This window comes from Tetrao urogallus, assembly GCF_951394365.1.
Source record: "Tetrao urogallus genome assembly, chromosome: 5".
NCBI lineage: Eukaryota > Metazoa > Chordata > Aves > Galliformes > Phasianidae > Tetrao > Tetrao urogallus.
In genome coordinates this window covers 52,731,099-52,746,915 of record NC_136818.1, presented here as the reverse complement: position 1 = coordinate 52,746,915, position 15,817 = coordinate 52,731,099, and the positions used below count along the sequence as shown (strand labels likewise).

The 15,817-nt window shown below is 44.5% G+C and overlaps 1 protein-coding gene across 2 annotated transcripts in view; it reads right to left on the bottom strand.

The window, feature by feature from the left end:
* Positions 1-15,817, bottom strand: part of SUFU (SUFU negative regulator of hedgehog signaling) — a gene marked incomplete at both ends in the record, with an annotated part of 81,068 nt that overhangs the window by 12,160 nt on the left and 53,091 nt on the right. For both annotated transcript variants that reach the window (XM_079535406.1, XM_079535407.1), the window contains 2 exons: positions 3,641-3,779; positions 5,240-5,374. In XM_079535406.1, the coding sequence (XP_079391532.1) occupies positions 3,641-3,779; positions 5,240-5,374 (274 nt within the window). The remainder of the gene's footprint in view (positions 1-3,640; positions 3,780-5,239; positions 5,375-15,817) is intronic.

Below are 15,817 nucleotides of genomic sequence, written 5' to 3'. Positions count from 1 at the left end.
TAAAAAATACATCTGAACATTCAATTAGATATGATATTGAAATACACACACGAAGGGCAAGGTTAAGCTGCAGAGACTGTTTTTTGGATAGTTCTTAAATTCTGTATGCTTGATTTTGCAGTTAACGAGGACTATTTATGTTTGTTTTCACTGCACTGTATGGACTCGTATGTCAGAGTTTGCAGCAATATCTGATGCGTAACATGTACGTTGCACATGATCAAAGACTTGAATGTCATCTTCTTCCCTAGAACAATGACTGCCTAAAGCAGCAGGAGTAGAAATTATCTGAAGGTAGTGTTAAACAAACCTCCTTCTCCCCTCTGGGAGAGTAAGCAGTCCAGGTGAGCAAGGTAGGAGGGGAGAACAGTCTGCTTTGTGCTAGACATAGACATAAAAGCAGAGGAGCTTTGCAGAAGCATGTCCTGACTCCCATCACCGAAGACTTAATGATGGTAATTCCCAAAGGATGATGCATGCTGACAGGCTTTGACACAAACTACCCCAGGATAATATTAATATGTATTAAAGGCTCAGGCAACTTTATTGGGTCGGGTTTGATCAGTAAGACATTTCAACAGAGCGTCTCTATCATCTGCCTGAACACAAGTAAGGGAGGGAAGGAGAACACACACACAACCTCACCTTGCTTTGGGTAGGCATACAGACAAACAAGGTTGATCTGTGATGAACTGCATGCTTGGCATTCTCAGACCGTGCCCGAGAAGCTCGGGCACTCCACCACGAATATGAATGTCTCTGTGGGGCAGTTAATGTCAGAGCCTGTTTATATGACCAGCATCCTTAACGCTCTGACACCAGGCCAGACAGCTCCTGCCCAGCCTTTCTCTGTGCATCTGGAACATCTGCCCTTCGGGAAGGAGAGGAGATGAGGGGTGCTCAGGAGGCACGGGGATACTGCTGTCATGGTGCTGGGGGAAGGGGGAACGGAAGAAAGAAGGACGGAAGCCTTTGATCATGTGTAATGTTAATGCAAGTGTTACACATCAGAGACTTTGCCACGGTAACTAGCATATAAACAGGAGTCTAGTGTTAACAAGGAGGACTTCTTGAATATGTTTGTACATTTCTGAGTCAAAGCAATTTCCCTATTCAACAATACATGACACAGTGGAAGAAGTTCAGAAATAAACCAGCCTGACATGCTTAGACCTTTAATAGAATTTAGCTTCTTAGAACTAATTAAATGTTACTTAAATGAAAAAAAAAAATCCAAATATGGGAAAGGTGCCAATTTGACAGCAGAATGAAATAATCTAATCATCCCTTGAGCATGGGCAGCAGCAGGACAGGCTTTCCCCAGTAGAACACCTCAAACGTGACCTGGAAAGACTGTTGACAGAAATGGGACACACAATCGTCGTAGTCTAATGATTCCTTGCCTTTTCTGCTGAGACTGCTAAAAGGGCTCCTGCCACGAGCTGTGGCAGCGATGCGGACACCTGTCTGCTAGGAACAGCGCAGGACCTGCCAAACTCCTGTCACCCATTAAGCACCCGCCACTGCCAGCGACTCTCAGCTCATTGCTCAGCTCGGCCTGACCCACCTTGGACATGCTCCACTCCAGCCCACTAGATGTAAACAGGAGGTGCTGTGTTTAGTCTGCAGGTTTGGGCTTTCGCTGCACCAGCACTCAGGCCCAAAAGGAGTCAGTCCCTGGCTGCTGCACAGAGTAGAGGCCCGGATTTTTCAGGCTCTGTTTCCTGAGATAGGAGAAAAACCTGCAGGAAAAGAGGCCTGCCATCTCTCTTCCACTCCATAATCCCTCTGTTTGCACGCCTTTGCAACAAGCCTCTGCATTGCAGTGCCCAGGGTCCCAGGCGAAGGAGGAGGAAAGGCCCCTGGGCCTCATTGTGAAAGCTCTGCGGGGCTGCCAACTCTGCCTACTCAGGCTGCAAAGGTCTAAACTAACACGACTCGCCTCCTTGATAATTCTGCGCACCACAATGTCTTTTACTTCTGAAGCAAAGCCACACGAACCTCCCTCCTCCACTCCCAACACCACAAGGGACTGCTGAGCACAGAAGAAGCCCTGCACTGCATATTAAGCCAAGAGCCTCAGACACTCCCACATCTATCTCACACAACCAGGTCCTCCTCCTCTTGTCCCAAGCTGCTTTTAGCTTCCTTTCCCCTCCCAACCAGGCTGTCCTCCCTCATTCCTATCACAGGACTGGGCAGGAGCCAGCACAAAGTCAGTCATGTCAGAAGAGAAGATCCAATACAATGATCTTGTGCAGGAAACAAGCAAGGGAACTTGCTTCTCCTAATCCCTTAGGAGACAGAAGCTCTTCACCTTTCCCTTCCACATACTCCAAAAAACTTGCTTAATCTTCAGCACCACAGTAATAGGCACAGAAGCAACTGGGCTCAAGGGTTAATACTGGTTACTTGCCTGAATGGTGACCTAAATACTGCCATTCCTCACTCTTAGAGGTTACCTGACTACTCCACACATCAACACATTTCAAGATGTGATGTAAATGCAGACAAATACTCTTATGTTTGGAGTTAACACAGTCACAAGATCCCATGTATCATATGCTGGCAAGCACAGGAACCAACAGCAAATGACCCACCCTTAAGCCTGACCGTTTGCTGTTAATCATTACAGGAGTGTTGCACTTTCCAGTCAGTACAATCAAAGCATGCAAGTTCTTTGAAATCCCTACACGAGATGATTCCAGCCAAGATCAGCTCCTTTACAAGTCATACAGATTTCAAGGTATGATGTCCTCCAGACGTATGAACACACGCACTGGAATGCCTTGGAAACAAGTCACTGGAAGGTTAACCACAACACTGCAACACAAAAACAAACCTCTGCCTTAAAAACAGAAGGGGAGGCAGGAATGCCACAGCAACAGTGAAGGCAGAGATGTACTGCACGTATATAGCCTCTCAGAGATGTGTTTTTCTGTATAAACATATTCCTCAGAGCTTTTTTTTGTGTTTGCAATGTGTTTATAACCATGATTCAAGGTTAGAATAATGCTATGCCATCATATAATTCATGCATCCCTGGCTCTAAAGGGCTGACCCTCAACAATAAGCAGATGGGGAGCTTCCAAGGAAAATCTGTGACACAGAAACAATCTGGTGCAGAAGATGTGTGGGTGCTTCAAGGAACACACTTCTGTCATAGAATCATTAAGAAAGAGGTAAAACTGAGAGGCTGTACCCACTGTGCTGCCCTCCTGTTAAGGGTGATGTAAAACTGAGATCCTGGCTCTGTAGGATCGAAGTCCCACAGCCTTCTCTAGAGATCAGCTTGCTGGAGCCTGGCTCCATTGTTGTTTAGGTCATTCCACTCTGCCTCCCCAAATTCCTTTCCGGAGGAAATCAAGAGCAAATACAGTCTTCAAAGTGTTTGCTGACTCCAGGAAATGGATACTTCTGTATTCACAGATAATTTTATAACTTTCCAGCCACTGTTCATCAATTTGAGCTCCATTAACGTAAACAGTAACAGTTTACCATTATTTTTTGAGTTCATAATCATTGAAAATATTCTGCATAAACTGTAAGAGATACTAAACAGGTTTGTTACACTTTTAAGCCCTTAACATAGGATCATACTTAGGACAATGTAAAGGGGGAAGGAAAAAGGTTCTCTCACTTGTAACCAAGGTCCATGTGCTGCATAGGGGTGCTCCTCTGTAGCAAATGCTCCTTCTACTCCCGTTGATACAAACGTGATTGCTGTGTCCCCTGTAATACTTTTATATGTAAAGTGCCGTCCATGTAAGAGCCTTCCCCTGGGAATAAAACACACGTGTGTGAACTGAAAGGCTGTGAGCAGCATTCAACAGATCGATGAAAATGTATCACTGTAGCTTCTGCCATCAGCATGTGAAGCCACCTGAAGGTAGCAACTATTAACTTTTTAGGAACATATGACTGATTAGTCCATCACAAGTCTCCTTTTGAGGCAAGTTCTCTTTTATTCTCCCCTATATAATGTGGGGCCTTGCTTCAGAGCTAGAATAGCCTAACTGGATCCCGTTGTGGGGGTGCCCCCATGATGAAGCTCTGATGCATGTACAGACAGGGGACCGTCAGTCTTTCAGAAACAAGAAAGCTGCAGGAGAGGATCCAGACTCCGCATCATGTGGCAGTGAGATGATGCTTTTCTAAGCAGGACCATCAGTGGGATCAAACTTACAGTGACAATGCCTAGTAATTCAATGCCCTGGTGCTTGACAAATGTAACCTGCACTACTTATGCATTTCAATAAAATACCTAGAGGATACATATGCAGAACCATTTATAGTATCAATACCCCTTTCTTCATTCAGTGCTTTCCACAGGGAAAGTCATACCTGTGGTACTTAGACTGAGTGCCTCTGCATGCAAGCATGGCTTCCAATATGCAATTGGGAAAACATAAGGTAAGATATATAGCACCCAATGACAGGGTCACAGCTGATTGATGAGTTACTGCTGGTCAAGTTGAGCTGTGCTAACTGATCAGGACAGAGCGTTTACACATTTATAATGTAAAATAAAATATGTTCATGTCAGCTATCCCATTGGTTTCTCAACAGGCACAGGCGAGTGTGCACCTGCTGCTGATAACTCTGATACCACAGCCAGGTAATTCATTAAGCCAAAGTAATTCAATCACCTGCAATCATTTGTCTTATGTTAACGACTACATTTGCCACATGTATCTTTTAAAAAGTGCCTGACTGAAACTGTGAGTATCTAGAATGTCACATACAGTGGTATGCATAGCCTAACCTTCAGAAGATAATGCATAGGGTACACACAATGTTCTGTTCGTTCACTCATGTAAGTGAGAGAATTTGACTAGAAAACACACTTGCATGCATAAACTGACTGCAAACAGGCTTTGCACAAATATTTGTGTCTGAGTCCATAAGCCATAGTTAACAACTCAAGGGATTTCTTTGACAGAGTATGATAAGACATCCCTTCTTTATCAGAGTCGCCAGCATTAGACCATTAATAATAAAAGCATACTAATCCTGTCCTGTTTCAGTACACTAAAATATACTGGAGGACAGCAAAAAAGAATGAGAAACAGTCTTACCACGATGAAAACACATGCAAAGAATCATCTGTTTCCAGTGTGTTTGGCAAAATTATCTGAGCTCTGGCCTTTAAAGAACCATTGCATGCAAGTCTGTATGGTGAAACAGTGCCATAAGACAAAAGCTGCAGAAGCTGAGGAGGAAGGATGGCCCCACTCACCTTAGACAGAGGGGAATCAGCGCTCCAGACTCCTGGTTAAACTTCAGGTGTACGCTTTCCAGCTGTCTCGTGCGGATTAGCTCATGAGGAATGATAGCTGCTGAGCTCTCGCTTTCTAAACTGTCCTTCCGGCTTCTAAGAGAGACAAAACGTGCACACTTAGGATCCTAGCACTGTGTGCTGCTTCTCGTGATTCAGATCAATTGTGTCAATACTGAGGAACACAAGACCAAACTGTTATGAAGACACATCTGAGTTCTCACTCAGCCTCACGCAGACTATCAGTCCCAGTGTGCTGCTGCCTTTGTTTGATGACCTAGGATCAGAACTGATGAAGACACATGCTGCATTCTTCCCCAGCACACAAGAAACAGAATTTCTGGGAAGAATTGGAGAAAACCTGCACTCTCTGCCCAAACCACTGAAAAATAGCTTAGGAACATTAGCAGGTATGCCTTCCCTCTCCCTTTTGCTGTGCCTTCAGGATATTTTAAGCAGTGACCTGCAAGAAAGAGTGGCCTATCTTTCAGGTCTGAGGCATTCCTACTATTAAATCCAAATCACTTATTTCCATAGCTCAACTGAAAGGTTTTGAGAACTCTTTTCCATCAGCATCAAGCGCAAGAGCCAAAGATGGATTCTGCTCATAATGAGCAGGACATACACAGATTGCCTTCTCTTTGAAGTGGGGGTGCTTTAAGGCAGTGCTGCTTTGCATTTTTTTCATTTCTGCAAGGCCAGCATGTGGTGAAGCCATGACTAAAGGTTATGTTGTTATACGATTAAGAACTTTGCCAGAGAGAATCCTCCAGATAATCAAGCAGGTGTATCTCAAAATACTTGACCATAAACACTTTATGTGTTCAAAGAGCAGTTACATGATAGTCCAGAACAAAGAAGGAAGGACACAGAGTTTACAGTTTTTGAGAATGACATGAATTGATGTGATGAGTCTGACAAGTGATTTATATTTTTGTCACTTGGTGTAAATAATACAAGTCAGACTTATGTTAAGTTTAGATAATTCCTATACTGCAGAATCACCAGCAGAGGAGGAGAGGGAAAGCAGGGAGCTGACAGAAAGATACCATATTGTAATGTGGTTCTGTTTTGCCAAATTAAAAACCAAACAGCACTACCAGGCTAAGTAGTTTGCATTTGGGAACACTGTCAAAATACGTTCAGATCCTTCCTCCATGCAAGCTGAGCCATCTTGAACATACATCTCGAAAAGAATGTAAAGAAACAGCTTGACCCTCACGAGCTCTCACGACCCATCACACCTCTACTTGACTTTACATTTGAGTGCTGTCCCAAAATTACTTCCATCAACCACACACGTAGCAATACAGTTCAGAACAGCTTCCAAAGCGGCTCCGTCTTTTGCCTCTGCCCTGGCATCCAGGCCTAGGAGAGCTTTGCACTCAGACTGCTGAGCTGCTCACTCCAATACAAAGGTACAAGCTCAGCTTCAGTCTCAGGAGGGCCTGCAAATACCCTGCATGTCCAGGGCAGGAACATGCAGAGAAAACAAAACAGAAACAGAGTAGGCCAGCTCATCTCCTTGCAAGATGAAATGTGTTTCGTGTTGTGCATTAGCCACACACAAAGAGTAATGGACGCAGCAAGGACAGGGTAGGTCAGGATACAGTTTATGCACGGGGTGGGCTGATGGTCTGTCAGTCAGCCAAGTGTCAGTCTGGAGGGTTAACCCTGAAGCAAAGACACAACATGCTTTGTAGTCTATAGGTGGCACTTAAAGCTGTGTTTAATTTACTTGGGCAAACATTTTACAGCTCTTTATAGGTGGGGTCTTCAAAGAGTGGAGTGGGACAGCATTTTGCAGGCTGATTACCTGAGAAGTGCACAGTTGATTAATGATCAGTTGACCTTAAGCTAAGCTTTGCCTGAACTTCCTTATCAGATTGTATATACACAGTGAACTGTGGGAAAGTCAGCCAGTGGTCTACCGCTTCCAATCATTAATTTATCAATCCCTTCCAAAAGGGTCAGCCATTAGCAACGCATGGTTTTCAAGCAGGCCATAAGCTTGCACTTGTTAAATGCAGCTCCAGAGTTTAGGCACCCCGGAGCGGATCGGGATTTACACAGCAGTGTTACTGCTGCAGACAGGAGACTGTCCCCTTCTCACCTGGATCGCTCAAGTGCCAGGCATGTCTCCCACCACGGCGTCCCACAGCCGGTGCTGTAGGTCGTTTTGGAAGGACAGACTGCCAGAGGGTGGATCCCAGCAACCCCAGGCTCCAAACCCCCTGTAATGAAGGTGGGTTTTTCAGTTTCCACCACATGAGCCAGTACAGCTGCTAGCACAATGGGACTGCAGTCCTGAGGGGAAACAGCCTCCGGTTGTTAATGCAATAATAGCAATGACGACAATATTCTGCAGAAAAGGGGCAAAGCTTTCTAAATCTTATTAGAAACAGCAAATGCTGTTTGTCATTATACACTCGAGAGAAGATGTTGACTAATGTGTAACTATCAAACGGAACTGCTGCGACTTTAAGGCTGTCAATAATTATGACTTCACATTAATAAGTAACCAGTCCTTCTGTCAAAAAGGTGAAGGAGTGAAGCAAAATGGTAGTTTATACTTTGAATGACATGAAATAATTAATCCTTTCCACGAAACTTTTCCAAGATAGTCACGGTTTCAGTGTTTCTTGTTCCACCTTAGTGGGGCTCACACAATTCCAGCTATTTGAAGCTGAGGGTGAAACTCCAGTAGCAGAACCCTGCCATCTTCTATCTAAGCTTTATGTTTCTCATCAAAAGCTCTGTATGGTTGGGAACTTGTAGCCACGTGGTGGACTAAGCACATGAAGAGGACATGGTGCATCCTACAGCTCTGCATTATGCTTGGAGATGTCAGAGTGCAAGGTGCTTGAGGAAAGCCACAAAGTGAACGTGACTTTCATCTCCGGAACACGTGCAGCAGCTCTTAAATACCCATCAATATGCTCCTGCTGGGAACAGAGATGCTTGTGCTTATTCTTCCAAAGGGTGACAGCCCAGATGGAGGGTGACCAGGACATCTACGGCGCTGTCAATGAGAAGTTCACATCATAACACACACTGCCGTCCACAGCTTGTACTTTTCAGCCGCAGAAGAAAATTTAGAAAAAGTTTGCTTTCTAACACTAACATATCTGGTTTTATGACTGTCAGCTACCCGTAAGCCCTTGCTTCCTCCACCCCATCACCAAATAAACCAGCAGCAGAAACCGGTGGAGTTTTATTTGTTATGACTAAGCTCTAGCTGACTATCACATAAAACGCCACAAACTTTGCCTATTCCAGATTTAATACTTCATCCAACCCACACAAAAAAGCCATGTTTCTCTGTGCCCAGAAAAAACAAGTCTGCAGCAGCTAGGGCTGCTGCATTTGGAAAGGCAGTAGATTTAAATGGAAGCAGCACACCGGAAATGTCCCAGTTTAAGGACTGAGCATCTAGTGTTTTGTGAAACTGGAGGGGGGTTGGAGGAGATTAAAGCGCATTTCCCTCTGATTGGGAGCTTGTGGGAGGTGTAAATGTGGGCAGTTGTCAGATTAATTCTTTAGATGATTACATTCTTTTTGTTTCTTTAAAGCTGTTTGTAGTTGGGTTTGATGTCTCCTATTCTGAGCAAGTGTATTGCTGCAGTTACCAAGGTGACTTTCGCTGACTTTCAAGTATTTTTTCCAGCTTCAGTTTCTACCAGCAGTCTGCTTCTGGGCAGAGGAGAGGAGGAAATTATTATTATTATTATTTTAATCTTGCAAATGCTGATTAACAGTCCATGATCTTAATCAAAGCCATATTTGACGTTGAAAGCACTGTTTTTGAAAGAAGGGTGGTCAAGCTGTTGCAAAGGGCTCTGCTGTGGACTGCATCTTCCCCAGACCTCCCTCAATAGGGAGAAAGAGCCCGAGGAGCGAAACATCCCCACGCACTGTGCTCCACGATGGAAGCAGCCACACGCTGCAACCTGTAGCCTCCCGGGGGCCCTCTCTTTGTATTAAGGATGAGAGTAGCTGCAATCTGCTTAATTTTATGCCAATTAGCAGCAGCCCTTGGGGGATCCTGGAAAACCGCCAATGCAATCACCAGGTTGCGCAAAGTTTGGATGTCCCCTCCTTGTAAGTCATGTTTATGGCAACTTCTCTCAAGCAGTCCCAATGGCAGTTATTTTATGGGATTCCAGAATAACCTGGTTGATCGGATTAAGAAAGGTTTATTTATTCTTGCATACACATCCTGCTTTACGATCCGGGTGTTTGATCTCACAGATTTGTTACTGGAGGAGGTCACAATTCCCTTCCAAGCTCCATCACCAACACGGAACACCATTTCTCTGCATTTCCAAGCCATTATCCAGGTACTGACATCACGAAGGACAGACTCATAGAAACTGCCCATGGCAGTGCCTCTGTGAGGGTGGGTGCCCACCACATCGCTAACCTGACTTACATCACTGATGCCTGCTTCCTGGTACAAGCGTCAGTGCCATGACTTAGCAGATGCAGATAATTAGAGCAGGCTTACACAGCTGGGAGAAAAAGGCTGCCCCACTTCTTTTTCCTTTTTCTTCCCAGCTGGGGCTATTTCAAAATTCGTCACTCTCTAATGAAGATATGGTCAAAGATCACTTAAGTGCCAGCAGTCTTCCAGTGTCTTTCCCACAGTTTCCCCTGAAGGACAAACCAGCAGTTGTGGGAAAGAGCCCAGAGCATCTTGGCACTCAGTGTTACAGGACACGTCATGGAGGCACAGAGGCAAGTGCAGAACCAGTGAGGAGGCTGCTGCATGGATCCTGCTGTGGTCATGCTGAGACGAGGCTTGCTCAAGCGTTCCAACCTGGAGGCTCATCATCCTGGTTCAACCAGATGGTAAAGAGGTTCTGTGTGCGTTTCCTGATGCAGAAAGGCTCCAAGGACAATGCCAGCAGCAACAATCTTCTTGCCCTTTTGGAAAGCTGCATAGTTATTATTGTCAGTGATTGCAGGGCCCAGGCTGTTGCAGACCTACAGCTGAACTACGACTGAGAGATTTAGGCTGTGCCACCGGCACTCTGAAGACCCAAACCACCCTTTTATGCAGCACATTCCCCATCTGTAAAACTGAGACGTTTTTCCATGTAGGAGTGTTGCAAGGATTAAGTCAATGTTTGCAGAGCACTTTTTGATTCTCATCTGAGGAAAACTATGCAGAAATGCAAATTATTAGCACGGTAACCACTCTGCACTTCTCCTGACACTGGTTTTCCAGACATTTGCTTTTCTAGTTCACAGGCTTGTCACCCAGCACTCAGGCTCACACTGAGAGACACTCCCTAAAGCATACTGCCTCCCCCATTCAGCATTCCTTACTCAAGCAAGACACCACTGAATGTGTCTCGATGAGGGAGCATGCCTAAATAAGCAGGCCTGGGTTGGAAACTTACTGCTTAGTGGTTGCAGAATCAGAAAGTCTAGCCAAAACGAGACATTTTCAGAGAATGCTGAAATGCTCTCCTTTATGTAAAACTTTGCCTCCAAGAACTGAAGACAGGAAACCAGCTACACAGACAACAGCTCCCCTCCGCCCAAGGAAAGCAGCAAGTAAAATCTAGTGCAACTAGGCAAAGCAAAGTGCACACTCTCCTCAAAGAAAATCCTATATCTTGATACTACTCTAAGAACTTCCTCAGAAATGTTACTCAAATGGAGCCTTTTGATTTGCATTAACCCAATGCTACACACAGCACTTAACAAAAGCAGTTATCAGGGTGCCCTATTTACCAATCAAGTGGACTACATAGAGAGAGGACTCCAGTCCTGCAAGCTTGCACTGTCATTCACATGCTCCAAACCTGATCCTAAATCACAGCAAGGAACTGAAATCACCAGGAGCGATTTCAGGAGTGACACAACTTCCCATAAAGGAAGGGCAACAACCTGGGATGCTTGGGGTGCCCTGCATCAGAAGGTCAAGGCCAGGACAGCCCTGCCAGCCCCACCCGCCAGAGGCTTGTTCCCTGCTCCATTTGCCAGGAGCCTGTCTTCATTTCCCTACACAGCTGGAAATTGTTCAGGGCTGGATGGAATTAGCACATGGGCATAGAGCTACCATATGTTCAGGGATCCCTAGACTCTGCCTGTTTTTCTGCTTGGGAATCGAATGCAGGTGGGATTTGAGGTCTTTGGGGCATCTGCTGTGGGCTCCTGGACAAATGACCACTGTGCACAAGTGGGCAAGGAACCGTGCCACTCCCTGGGAAATAAATCCCAGCCAGAAATATGGGAACCATGCACAAGTTGAACCATGCTGCTTTATCCTTCTTGAGAAAAGGGAGGGTGATAAACAGCAGATAGATTTTGGTTCAGCCTTGCGTTTTGTCCAAGTAACACAGCCCTGGGGACCTTTTTCTGCTATCAAACCTCACCTTGAGACACTAGAGATGTGCGTGGGCATTACTTGAAACCTAGAACAATGAAGTGTAGCAATTACTGATAATTTTAGCTCTAGCTCAGGCAGTAATGCAGTTTGCTAGCTCTGGGTTTCTATTCCAGCCTCAGCTAAGGAGCAGTATGACTGAATCAGCCAAGGGGCAGAAAAGCATCACTTCCAGCAGTGCTGCATGATCAAGGGGACCCTTGAGGGGTGAAAAAAAAGAACACCCCCATCCCCATCCTGGCTCTCACTGCAACTGTGGCAAATTAGCTCCTCTGTCCTCATCTATGAAGTGGGGCTACTACTTACCCACCTCACAGGACAGCACAAACAAAGACAGCTCCAGAGTTTACAGCATCAAGAAATTAAACAGCAAAATAAGCGAGACTCAACAAGTGTCACTGATCTCTGACATCTGGAGCCTCCAGCCCACAGAGGCCGTAGAGCAGCAGCGTTTAGTCTGACATCTGAATGGAACAGCTCAGCTTCCAATCAGAGGGAATCCGCAGTTAAGGAGATGGGGAGCCTGGCCCTTCTGTGTGCCTGAGCAGCACCTACCAAGCCAATGGGTCCTAAGAAATAAATTATGTTCTACTGCAGGGTACATTTGTATTCATACACGCCTCATTTTTCCAAGGTGTAGTCAAGAGTATTATGTTACCTATGGTCAAAATGATTAGACGTGTTTCCAAAGATTAATTTAGTTTTTTTTTTTTTTTTTTTTTTTTTTTCCTTAAATGCATACAAACTGATTTAATGGCTGCTTATGAACTGAGCTAACAGTCATTTTGAGAAACAGATGTCTGACGCAGTTTTGAGCATTAAGAGTGCCTTTATTCATATCCATAGCAGAAAAATGGCTACACAGTCTACAGTAATAACACTAATGAATCAAAGTACTACAGCTACCCAAAAGGGTTTTGACAGAAACCAGCTTTTTTTCCTCAAAGGAACTTTTTTTAGGACTCTGGGACAGTGAACAACTGGTAATATGCATGCTTAACATGTAAGTACGTGCCTTGCTGGAGCCAGAACACTGAATCGAGCCCTATCTGCTACCAAACAATGTGAGGATTTTGCACAAGCACTGAAAACTGTAACAACACAGTGTTGGGGAAATGCATATGGATCTGGATCCCAACATTTCATACAAATAAATGTTCAAAAATGTGAGTGTTCCGATGCACTTAATGACACTGAATGTGGAATACATTGTCTACTCTAAACCCTGACAGATTATTGTGTGTGGGTGGTAGGGGCCAGAGAAAAGAAAGAGGAGATTGCTACTAGGAAAGCAGTCAGTGGCTGCAAATCTATGATAAATAAACAGCAAATTCCTCTTCTGCAAAAAGCCATTAAAGTCTATGTCAGCCTTTAACGTCCTAATGTCAGCTGAGTGCAAATTTGATGGCCAGGGCTCTGCAGTGCTCCCTATGGAAAGCAGATTTGGAACACTTTGCCATGCCCCAGTAGAGTGCTTCTGTCAAGTTCCTGAGGAGCCCCTAACGCACCAGTTATTCACAGGACCCTTGCAACGAACCATGGCTTTGATATTTTATGGTCTGGTGTGTACAGTGGAGGATATGATTACACACAAGCCTGGTTCTCATCAGCCAGCACCTCGTAATTGTTAACATATTTATCCTGGTGGTGCCTCAAGAAGATGACATTGTTATTAGTCTCATTTTATAGATTTAGAATTGAAGCTCAATAGCTAGATGACTTGTGAAGGGCAGAACTGAAGGCCAGCCCAAACAGGCCCAAAGCAAGGCACCTTGTGCAGACTCTTGTATAAGAAGGACTAGATCTGTGGGCAGTTGTCCACATCAGGTGCCCGTAGGTCTTACAAAATTATCTACATTGCGTTGTGCATCCTTCATGTCTCAGCCTTTGCTACTGCAGGTACCTACAGGGAATGTGGATGCAGATATACTATTACATGCAAAAACTGAATTCCTGTGCTACATCTCTCTACAGCAGTAGGAACTGAGAGATTTTGGACCATGCCCATGTACTAAGAGGCAGGTTGTCCAACCTTGCTCAAATGCTTAAGACGTGCTGAGAGAGAAAAGAAGAATTGAGAAAGGCTCACACCTAGTAAAAGCTTCCTGTGCTACTGCAGCTGTACCATACTGTCAATGCATCAAATTACATGAACTGGAAAGGAAGAAACACAGCACAAGTTGAAAAGGCTCCTTTCCAAACTCCTCTCAAAGCAGTGGGTAAGAATGGAGGAAGGCAATATGAAGACACACAGCTCTTCAAATTGAGGAGATTTCCTCCATCACTCAGATGATAACTATCACCAGTGACACTGGCAAAACACACAGTAGTCCGATAGCTCTTTTTTGTTAACTGCATTGCTATTATGAGGAAACAGGCTAGCTATCAGCTTCTTCAGCAGTAGCCACAGACCTCAGAGTAATGCATTGATCTTTTAGGAAACGAACACAGGGAACCAGCCTCTCCTACTGTTTGGGCTTCAGGGAAGGTATGCATGTAGCTGTGTGCTACAACGTAACACAACTTTGCTACAAAGGTTACTACTAAGGATATGAAGCTCTGAATTTGACCTGCCTTCCTCTCTGTCTCTGCACAGTTGAAAACTCAGTGTGCTCCACCTTAACATTTCAGCACTCTGCCTTGAGTGTATCTGTGCTTATCATACCTTGGATAACGTACGGCCTTCTTATCTAAGCAATGACTGCCAGCCAGCATTGCAACTTACCCATCAGCTGCCACTCTGACCTGGTGAGCACCCAAGTGCTTCTGGTCTCCCCCAGCCATTGCAAACCTGGGAATGCAGAGCCCAGCATCTGTGAGAAATCCTGCACAGTACTTTCCAGCCTTCTAAGGCTGGCTGTGATGCTTGCAAATCAGATGGCGTCATTTTATTTCTTCAGCAGGGCCAATGGGACCAACCAATGGTCTAATGGGACCAACCCTCACACAAGGCAAAACATTCAGAATCTGAGTCAGGTCAGGATCTGGCTCCATATAATTACTACGTATAAAAAATAAGGTTATTCCTAAAGCAGTAATAAAGCCACCTGAGATTTTGCTTGTTTACTATTATTTTTTTTATAAGCACCAATATATCATCTCATTTATTAGTACACAGCATCAGCAGTTAACTTAATGCTTCCCCCAGAGTACTAGGCAAATCAGAAATACTCATACACAAACTAAATCAGACGTCACCCAGAAAATGAAACAAGAAAGGACATCAGGGTTCTATTCAAGGAATATTTTGAATTAGGAATGAAAACAGAATTGAAATAGAGCAGGATGCTGCCTAGCACTATAGTAAAGAACTGGTATCATTACTATCTTTACTCTTGGAACACAGTGCTCGTAGGAGACTAGGAAACCAAAGGAAATACCAAAATGAGAGAGTGCAAAGATGCATGCCTTTCTTCACCACTTAGATGAAAAAGTTACAATTGATGGAAAAGATTTAATTAGTAACTGAAATAAGCCTAAGATTGAAAGAAAAAAATCCGTAAGACTGAAATGCAGATACTGCAGATGGCTTGAAACCACAGGTAGCTTCCTATAGACTTACTGAAGCCAAAATTTACAAATGAGGACAGATCTACAGGCCCACCTTGTCCTGCTTTACTCACCTGTTAGTCTACAGACTGTACGACACCAGGGTAACACTGGCATTGATTAATGCCAGCAGGTGCCTTCTCAGGCAAGATCAAAGATGATTTTAGAAAAAAATCAACATTTTAACCAAAAGGTTTCTAATCATGAACTTTGACACAAAATGCGCATGCAGAAACATCAGCAAATGCTCACCTGTGCCATCTAGCTCTTTGGATACCACAACACTGTATGACAAATTTTACAGGGCTCAGCCCAGCCTGATTACAAACACTGTACCCCATGAGCAACAAATCCTAAAGGACACTGTCACCCCGTGTTAGCAAGTTTGTGCAAAATTCCTCTCAAAATCTGCCCTCCTGTGCAGTAGCCAACTTGACCAACTTCAACCCAACTTGAACAACTCCTCTTCCTCTGTCTTTGGGCTTTGTAAGCATTTGCTATTAGCTTTCCCTTCTTGCCAAGCCTTTTTCTCAGCCAGCTTTAACTTAGTTTTCCACTCTGTGCTCTTATACCCTCCCATCACTGAAGAATGC